Source organism: Bombina bombina, chromosome 2, assembly GCF_027579735.1.
Source record: "Bombina bombina isolate aBomBom1 chromosome 2, aBomBom1.pri, whole genome shotgun sequence".
NCBI lineage: Eukaryota > Metazoa > Chordata > Amphibia > Anura > Bombinatoridae > Bombina > Bombina bombina.
In genome coordinates, this window is record NC_069500.1 from 741,716,507 (window position 1) to 741,726,525 (window position 10,019).

Consider the following 10,019-nt stretch of genomic DNA (forward strand, 5'->3'; position numbering starts at 1 on the left):
GTACTGAAACAGTCATCAGTAGAGGTAATGGAATATGAGAGTATATCGTTGATCTGAAAAGGGAGGTAGGAGATGAATCTCTACGACCGATAACAGAGAACCTATGAAATAGATCCCTGTGAGGAAAACCTTTGCATTCAATAGGTGATACTCCCTTCACATCCCTTTGACATTCACTGTACTCAGAGGAATCGGGCTTCAAAACGCTGAGAAGCGCATATCAACGTAGAAATCTTAGCACAAACTTACTTCACCACCTCCATAGGAAGCAAAGTTTGTAAAACTGAACTGTGGGTGTGGTGAGGGGTGTATTTATAGGCATTTTGAGGTTTAGGAAAACTCTGCCCCTCCTGGTAGGATTGTATATCCCATACGTCACTAGCTCATGGACTCTTGCCAATTACATGAAAGAAAGGGGTTACACACACAGAAGTACCACTCGGACCTGCAGAGCACAGCTGGTCCCTAGCTGAAACCGCCACTGATCCAACCAGTAGCAATAGTCACATGACTCAACTGTGTAACTATCACTGCAGATGGGATCAGTGTTAGTTTCTGCTAAGACCTGCAGTGCTCTGTGTGTTTAACCCCTATGGGGTCGATTTATCAAGCTACGGTGTACAGGGGGCATACATATGCACCCGTTGGCTGCAGCTCACCTCAGGCGGGCTCAATTCCGCTGCCAGAATTCAGCATTGCACAAGAACACAATTTTGCGCATGTGCGGTGACGTACAATGAGGGGGGAAACATACAGCTGTTTCAGTAGCAGCAAAGGCACGAGGAGTTATATGGAGATTAGCCTTTATTGAGCATGCGCTTCCGACACACTCCGTGCATCAGAGGGTCCAGGATTTATACAGGCGAGTTGCCTTCAGTGCGCATGCGCGCAGTGACATACAATGGGGGTGGAAAAAAAACAAACATACAATTTGAAAGAATATTAAAAAATATGTGAATCCCAAATGATCAACACTTTATGTATAGGGCGGATTCCATTAAAAAACAACTTCATGTACAGTGTCACGTGACCCCACAAAATCTAAGGTTGTGTCTGCATAGAGTGATCGGACCTAAGGTTTATGGAATTAACCATTTACAGACTTAAATAAATGTATGTATTTGCAAAATTATTTAACTATACAGAAACCTAGGGGTGCTATGTACGATTGAGAAAACCTATATATTAAATGGGGGTGTTGGAGTTGGCAGGAGCAAAACTGAAAAGATAAAATGGAAATAAGGGAGGCGCTCAAAGCTAAAGGTATCAACACTAAAACAAATTTAATAAAAACATATATATGATCACAGGTACAAATATAAAGGGACGTCTCCCCAAACTGAATTAAGCTAATATCCTAAAAAGTCTAAATGACTGCTAAAACTTACTCAGGTTTAAAAAACAAACAATGATAATCAGCAGTTCCTATGTAGTTTTTGTGATTCAGGCAAAAATAAATGTTTTTTTCATATAAAACCAAAACAATAGTCAGTGTTCCGTTATTGAAATACCACCAAGCTGCCTTATAGAGCAAAGCCGTAGCTGCCAAATATAGTGTATAGAGAAATGATTTTGATGTCCAAAGTTCTCTTACTTTGTAAGATATTGTGTGTCAACACCAAAAAGCCGTGTACTTTACCAGGTTGTAGACTCGTCAGTTGCAGGTCTTACTCCCTCGCCCGGTCCTCACCTCGAGCGGGGCTAACTGCAGCTTTGGCGTCTGACATCACAGAAAGGTGTTCCGGCTGAAGGTAGAGGGATGACCAGTCTCTTGTTTCTACCAGCTATAAATTCAGACATGCAGCAAGGTCTGCCTCCCTCTCTGGAGTAGCCTGCCTAATGAGACACTGCAAAACTGTGGTTCTTCCAAGACATAATTTTGCAAATACATAAATTTATTTAAATCTGTCAGGTGTGCTAGCTGGAGGCGCTGGTTCAGCTTGTATTAGTCGTTGGCATCTTCCTTTCCTTTCTCTGTTGTATAAGTAGTGTATGTTGCAGGTTACCGGCTCCTTCCCAATATGAAGAGACAATATCACAGATTCAGTAAAAAAGTTTGTCTTTATTTGGCTCAACGCAAAAGCGTTTCAACGTTCCCAGCCGTCTTTCTCAAGAGCAATAAAAGTGCTTTACAAACCAAAGCATACCTTTCCGCTGCACAGGCGGCCTTTAAATACATGTCAGTTACGCTACCTGCTTCCCCATTGGAGGAGAGCAGGTTTACACCCGATTCAAAATTTCAATTGTAAATTTAAAATAAACATCTAAAAAAAACATAAAAAACAATATTAATTATATTAGAAACTATAAGTTTGTTTTAAAATATAAAATTTCTGTAGATATCATCATTTTTGTCAGTGAAGATCACATGTTATAGGTTGTCCAATGAAATTCAGTTTCTGGTATAGTGATGTTTTGTAGTTCCCTTTCAGGTAGTTCTCTATTTTAGGTTCCCTTTCAGGTAGTTCCCAATGGGAACCTAAAATAGAGAACTACCTGAAAGGGAACTACAAAACATCACTATACCAGAAACTGAATTTCATTGGACAACCTATAACATGAGAACTTGAAACAGAAACTACCTGAAAGGGAACTACAAAACCGGCAAAAATTATGATATCTACAGAAATTTTATATTTTAAAACAAACTTATAGTTTCTAATATAATTAATATTGTTTTTTATGTTTTTTTAGATGTTTATTTTAAATTTACAATTGAAATTTTGAATCGGGTGTAAACCTGCTCTCCTCCAATGGGGAAGCACGTAGCGTAACTGACATGTATTTAAAGGCCGCCTGTGCAGCGGAAAGGTATGCTTTGGTTTGTAAAGCACTTTTATTGCTCTTGAGAAAGACGGCTGGGACCGTTGAAACGCTTTTGCGTTGAGCCAAATAAAGACAAACTTTTTTACTGAATCTGTGATATTGTCTTTTCATATTGGGAAGGAGCCGGTAACCTGCAACATACACTACTTATACAACCGAGGAAGGAAAGGAAAGGAAGATACCAACGACTGATACAAGCTGAACCAGCGCCTCCAGCTAGCACACCTGACAGATTTAAATAAATTTATGTATTTGCAAAATTATGTCCAGCATTTGGATTAGAGGATGATAGAGGATGATAGAGGATGATAATTTTTTGCAAAAATGGAACGCAGCTTTACATAAATGTTCTCTAGAACTAGTCAGCTTACTATATGAGATGCAAGACTTACAATTGAAATCTCTAGAGAAAGAAATGAATACATTAGAACAAGAACTCAGTGGTTATTTAGACAACAAGAAATGTAAAGATAAGTTTGAATACATTAAAGAGAAAGCAAAAGAATTTGATGAAACAATAGGTGACAAAAAACATCAAAAATATATGAGAGATAATGAAGACTTTCAAGGTGGGACACAATATGTACAAAAAAAGCCTACACAGCAAAACAAATCACTTGGTGAAAGGGGGAGAACAAAAACCAATAATGGTAATAATTATTCACATCACAACAGAAAAAATGTATATCACAGTAATGAATATTCTAGAGATAGAAAAGATCTAAATCGAGGTCACATGCACAGAAATTATAGCACGGACACTAGTAGAAATCAGTACACACATCAAGAAAAAAATCAGAGACCAAGATCGCACAATAAAGAACTGATAAATGAAAATTTTATTTACAATGAAAGAAATCAAAGACACAGCTCACAACACAGAGAATACACACAAAGAAATGATCATAGGAACTATGATTCTCCATACTATGCTCAAAATCAATATAAAAAACAAAAAGATTATTATCAAAAAGATACACATAATTATCACTATACACCAAAAACACCATGTGCACATCACCAAGATTATAAAAGACCACGATCTCCTTTTATGAAGGGAGAAACAAAAGAGAAACACAAAACAGAAATAAGGGAAAGTTTTTCAAGACCCTCTCACCATTACACATACCAGAAAGAGGATCATATGAGGGAGAGAGAGAAACATTCACACAGGGAAAATTGGACACATCAAAACAAATATTCACCAATCAGGATAGATCATCCTCAGAAAAAGAGGGGAAGAACTCCAAACATAGAGGAAATAGAGGAGGAAGAGGGAAATCAAAGAAAGAGGAGACAGTAACACAGGGGATCTTTAATCTTTCATCCAAAACCATAAGTGACAATGAAAAATCAGTTTTATCTAGGGGATTAAAATTTATCCCCACACAAAAAGTTAATTCTTTTCAACTCTTTGTAGATGCACAAAAATTTGTGAGAAATTTAACGGTAAAAAGATTCTTTGCCAAACAGCCATCTGTACAATATATACCACCTCAAGATAGTCTAAGAAGTAAATGTAAAAACCCCTCAAGATTTTACCCAAGTCACAAAGGGTCCCAATATAGAGGTATTTAATAAATTGATAATGAAAGATATAGACAATCTAACCAACAAAATAAATAAGAGTTATCACAATCTTACAAAACAAGAAAAGGATATTCTTACAAATCTAAACAAGAGAGAAGATATAGTGATAAAGGAGGCGGACAAGGGTGGAGGTGTGGTCATTCTAGATAAAGAACATTATATGGAAGAAGCTAACAGAATCCTAGGAGACTCTAATACATATATTATTTTAACAAAGAATCCTAAAAAAGAATACACCTCCACTCTTCAAAAACTACTTATGGAAGCATTTAAACAAAATATAATAACAGAAGAGGAATTTGATTTTCTTTATAAAACAGATTCTAAGACCCCAATCTTTTATTTTTTACCCAAATTACATAAGCATGCAACAAGGCCACCAGGAAGGCCGATTATCAGTGGGATAGATTCTTTAAGTTCAAACTTGTCAGCATTCATAGATTTTTTTCTCCAACCCTATGCACAGAAGGCAAAATCTCATTTAAAAGATACCAAACATGTCTTACAAATCATACAAAATATACCCTGGCAAGAAAATTACTTTTGGGTCACCATGGACGTGACTTCTTTGTATACCATAATTGATCACAAAAAAGGGATTGAGGCAGTTAAATGGAAACTATCAGAAGATAAAGATTTATCACCAAAATTACTAGATTTCATACTTAGAGCCATAGAATTTATTCTATATCACAAGTTTTTTTGGTTCAATGGGAACTACTATTTACAGATTTGTGGGACTGCCATGGGCACCAGGTTTGCACCAAGTTATGCCAATATTTACATGGACTATTTTGAGATGACTCATATATGGCATAATCAAGAATTTGGTGCAGACCTGGTGTCCTGGCATAGATATATAGATGACATTCTGTGCATATGGAAGGGGGGTGAGTCCAAACTCATAGAATTTGTACAAATACTTAATAACAATAATCAGCAAGTCACATTATCAGTAGAATATGACAAAAAAGAAATACATTTTTTAGATTTAACTCTTTACACTATAGATGAAAAAATCCACAGCAAAACATACTTTAAGAAGTGTGACACTAACACCTACATTAGACATGATAGCTGCCACCATCCTAACTGGCTAAAGTCAGTACCAAAAAGCCAATTCCTACGAATACGCAGGAACTGCAGCAATATAGATGATTACGAACAACAATCAAGAATACTCAAAGAAAGATTCATACAAAAGGGATATGACCATAGAGCTTTAGAAAAAGAAAGAAAAGAAGTTGGAAATAAAATAAGATCAACCCTGTTAGAAAACAAACACAAAAATGAGACCTCATTTAATAATAAATTTCCCTAAATTTGTGACCACATTTAATGTAGAACATCATACAATCAAAAAAATTATACAAAAACACTGGCACATTATAAAGGAGGATGAATATCTAGGACCTATAATTCCAGCTAAGCCCACAGTTATCTTCAGAAAAGGACAAAATTTGAAACAAAAATTAGCTCCCTCACTCATAAAAGGCATAGCCCCCAAAAAACCTTTACAAATAAGTAACATGACAGGCTTCTTCACTTGCGGCAAATGCAAAGGTTGTAACTACACCAGAAGAACACACAAAACATTTGACTCCACAGTTACGGGAAAAAAATTTGAAATAAAAGAATTCATTACTTGCAAAAGTAAAAATGTGATATATTTGTTGCAATGTGGCTGCAAAATCCAGTATTTAGGACAAACGTCCAGATTTTTAAAAACAAGAATCATGGAACATCAAAATAAAATAGAAAAGAATCATGATGACCACGGAGTGCCGCTACACTGCAACAATTGTGAACATTTCACAAAAGAATCCTTTCTATGGATAGGAATTGAGAAGGTTGAACTTCATTGGAGGGGTGGTAATCTGGCAAAACAACTAGACCAAAGAGAATTAAAATGGATACATACACTTAGAACATATGCCCAATGGGGTCTAAATAAGGACACAAAAATTGCTGCCTTTGTCTAAAAAACTATTAACATAGGAAAGGGGGGGCAAAATAAATGATAAATTCAAAAGATGAAAATATAGGGCCTAAATAAATCAGTAACATTTTTTGTTCTTGTTGAGGTGAATACGATTATAAGGACACACACAAAAAAAAAAAAAAAAAAAAAAAAAAAGGGGCAAAATAAACATGTATTTATACAGACAGTTCAAGTCATATCATCACACTTAATGTTTATATATACACATATTATACAAAAGAATATAATTCTCACACTTAATTTCAAGAAATTATATGCAACACACAAGTCGCTGAGTCAATATTTAACATTCAATAAATATAGAAGTCTATTTATAATATGAATGTTTAATTATGAAAAGTATCTATTCCAACTTGTAATATACTTCTAAATGGCAATTTATTCTACCTCCTCTAAATATTTGGATAAGCAGAATTCATATAAGAAACTTTGTATTTGTGAATAACACTTATGTCTTTTTATTTTGAGAAAATCAGAAACTGTTTTTTCATTGGACATTCGATAACATGTGATACCCACTGACATATCAGACCTGAATGGGAACCTAAAATAGAGAACTACCTGAAAGGGAACTACAAAACATCACTATACCAGAAACTGAATTTCATTGGACAACCTATAACATGTGATCTTCACTGACATACCGGACCTGAAAGAGAACTTGAAACAGAAAACTACCTGAAAGGGAACTACAAAACCGGCAAAAATGATGATATCTACAGAAATTTTATATTTTAAAACAAACTTATAGTTTCTAATATAATTAATATTGTTTTTTGTTTTTTTAGATGTTTATTTTAAATTTACAATTGAAATTTTGAATCGGGTGTAAACCTGCTCTCCTCCAATGGGGAAGCACGTAGCGTAACTGACATGTATTTAAAGGCCGCCTGTGCAGCGGAAAGGTATGCTTTGGTTTGTAAAGCACTTTTATTGCTCTTGAGAAAGACGGCTGGGACCGTTGAAACGCTTTTGCGTTGAGCCAAATAAAGACAAACTTTTTTACTGAATCTGTGATATTGTCTTTTCACATTGGGAAGGAGCCGGTAACATGCAACATACACTACTTATACAACCGAGGAAGGAAAGGAAAGGAAGATACCAACGACTGATACAAGCTGAACCAGCGCCTCCAGCTAGCACACCTGACATATTCACACAGACCTTGGGAGAGACTGTGGGACGGCTGCGGTTCACCAGAAGGGGAAAGTATTAATACATATTATACACCTGTTTGCATTTATTTAAATCTGTAAATGGTCCATTCCATAAACCTTAGGTCACTCTATGCAGACACAACCTTAGATTTTGTGGGGTCACTTGACACTGTACATGAAGTTGTTTTTTAATGGAATCCGTCCTATACATAAAGTGTTTATCAATTGGGATTTACATATTTTTTAATATTTCAAATTGTATTTTTTTTTCACCCCCATTGTACCTCACCGCGCACATGCGCATTGAAGGCAACTCGCCTGTATTAATCCTGGACCTTCTGATGCCGCGCACATGCGTGGAGTGTGTCAGAAGCTCATGTGCAATAAAGACTAATCTCCATATAACCCCTCAAGCCATTGCTACTGAAACAGCTGTATGTCCCCCCACCATTGTACGTCAACCCTTGCATGCACACTGAAGGCAACTCGTCTGTATAAATCCTGGACCCTCTGACGCCGTGCGCATGTGCGGAGTGTGTCGGAAGCACATGTGCAATAAAGGCTAATCTCCATATAATTCCTCAACCCTTTGCTGCTACTGAAACAGCTGATCTGAAGAGGTTGGGCCACTTGCACATGCGCAGTGAGCGCCACACACCTCCAACAGCTGATGTCACGTCACAAATTGACACAGGTCCCACATTCATATAAGTCGAGACTTATTTTACAACACCTGCAGTCATAGGGGGGGTGAAGCCTTTGATAAATCAACCCCTTTGAGTGTGTGTAACATGCAGTAGTGCAGGGTCAATAGTCCTAAAACTACATGCTCTAACAAAATAGAGCAAGTTATTTCTGGCCTTTATTTTTTACTAGAAGCATTTCAGCTAATGGAAGTACATTGCAAAAATACTTCTATTTAAAATATAAGTGCACTTTTTGATTTTGACTTTCTATTCCTTTTAGGCAGCTCCGTATAAATTATTTCTCATTATCAGATCTTTCAAAAAACATTCATACAGAGTAGCAAATGGGAGGTTTAAAAGGGAAACGTAAGAACCCAGATTCACTTAGTGTTTAGAGAAGTGGAGTATTTAAAAACATTTCCAATTACCGTTTTATCTTATAAAGTGAACTTTGAGTTGTGTGTACAATTTTATGGACCTTTTTTTTTTATTATTATTATTAAATTTCTCGGCTGTTTCTACACCTCTATACAAAGCAGCAGTTGTGAATTCTGTACTTTATAGCCTTGAAAACGAAGCCAAAAAATACTAATGAGCGGCAGGCTGCAGGTGAGTCAATGTATGTACTCATCCTCACCTTTCTCTGCAGTTCCCACACGTTAATAAAGTTCTTTCCCAGCTGCGCTCCCAGCAGATATTGCCCACCGAGCACCGCAAGCCCGCGCCCAGCGGTGTTTCCCCCACGATAGGTGAGCAACACAGAACCGGTCAGCGGGTCCCACACTGTGCAATTGGCCACCTGTCCAGCTGAATCCGCGCTCAGCACCAGCTCCATGGGCGCCGCCATCTTTACCAAACCTTACACAGTCACGTGTGGAGAAAATGGCTGCCCTTTTTGGGTCACGTGTTGTGTTTTGTATTTGTGATTGACAAATTAATTAGAAATGGATTACTATATAGGGGTTCGTACTAAGAGATGATTAAAAAAAAAACTAAATTTGTATCTCTTTCAGTATATCTGTGTGTACATAGGATATAATTGCAATATTTGTTTTAATAATAATAAATAGCGACGTCCTTCAGTTTGCGACTTTGAGTCGATATGGGGAGACCATATGTCTGTATTTCAGAAAATGTGTACCTTATGGAGAGCTATAGGTATAGTTTGACTGAATTGTATGTCAGAACTACTATAAAAACTGCGCAAATGTTCTTTTTTTTCCATCTTATTGTTGAGACCTTTCAGTTTGCAATGGTATAAAAATAAGCAGAAAAAAAAGGGAAGCCGACTATTACATTTAGCGATTCCTTTTTCATCTTCTATTGTCAGTCTCCTTACTGCATTATTTAGGAATTTATTTAATAATGTTAACCCTTTTTTGTTTTTCAAGAAAAAAATATTTACTAAAAGAGAGGAGAAACACAAGACGATAATGAACAGGTTTATTTTTTTATTCACAATACAAAACATTTGAGTTTTATTCCTATAACAAGTCGTAGTTATGTGGTAATGAATACCTGCATGAAAGTTAAATAGTGAGGGAAAACTAATTTCTTTTCATATTCAATTATGTTGTAAGAGTAGAATGTATCCAACCTAATGTCCTGGGGCCACAATGTGGCCATCAAGTTCTTTTCATCTGACTCCCACTTCTGCAACCTACACTGCTCTTCTTTGAAACGGGTTCATCTCAGATCTAAAGATTTAGACCATCTGTCTTTATAGCATCTGGACATGTAAATATGTCAATACAGTCT

At 36.4% G+C, this 10,019-nt stretch overlaps 1 protein-coding gene across 1 annotated transcript in view; it reads right to left on the reverse strand.

Moving 5' to 3' along the window:
* Nucleotides 1–9,119, reverse strand: part of WDR18 (WD repeat domain 18) — a 91,867-nt gene extending 82,748 nt beyond the window's left edge. The window contains exon 1 of the mRNA XM_053702818.1: nucleotides 8,899–9,119. Within this exon, the coding sequence (XP_053558793.1) occupies nucleotides 8,899–9,108 (210 nt within the window). The 5' untranslated portion in view covers nucleotides 9,109–9,119. The remainder of the gene's footprint in view (nucleotides 1–8,898) is intronic.
* Nucleotides 9,120–10,019: the final 900 nt, after the last annotated feature.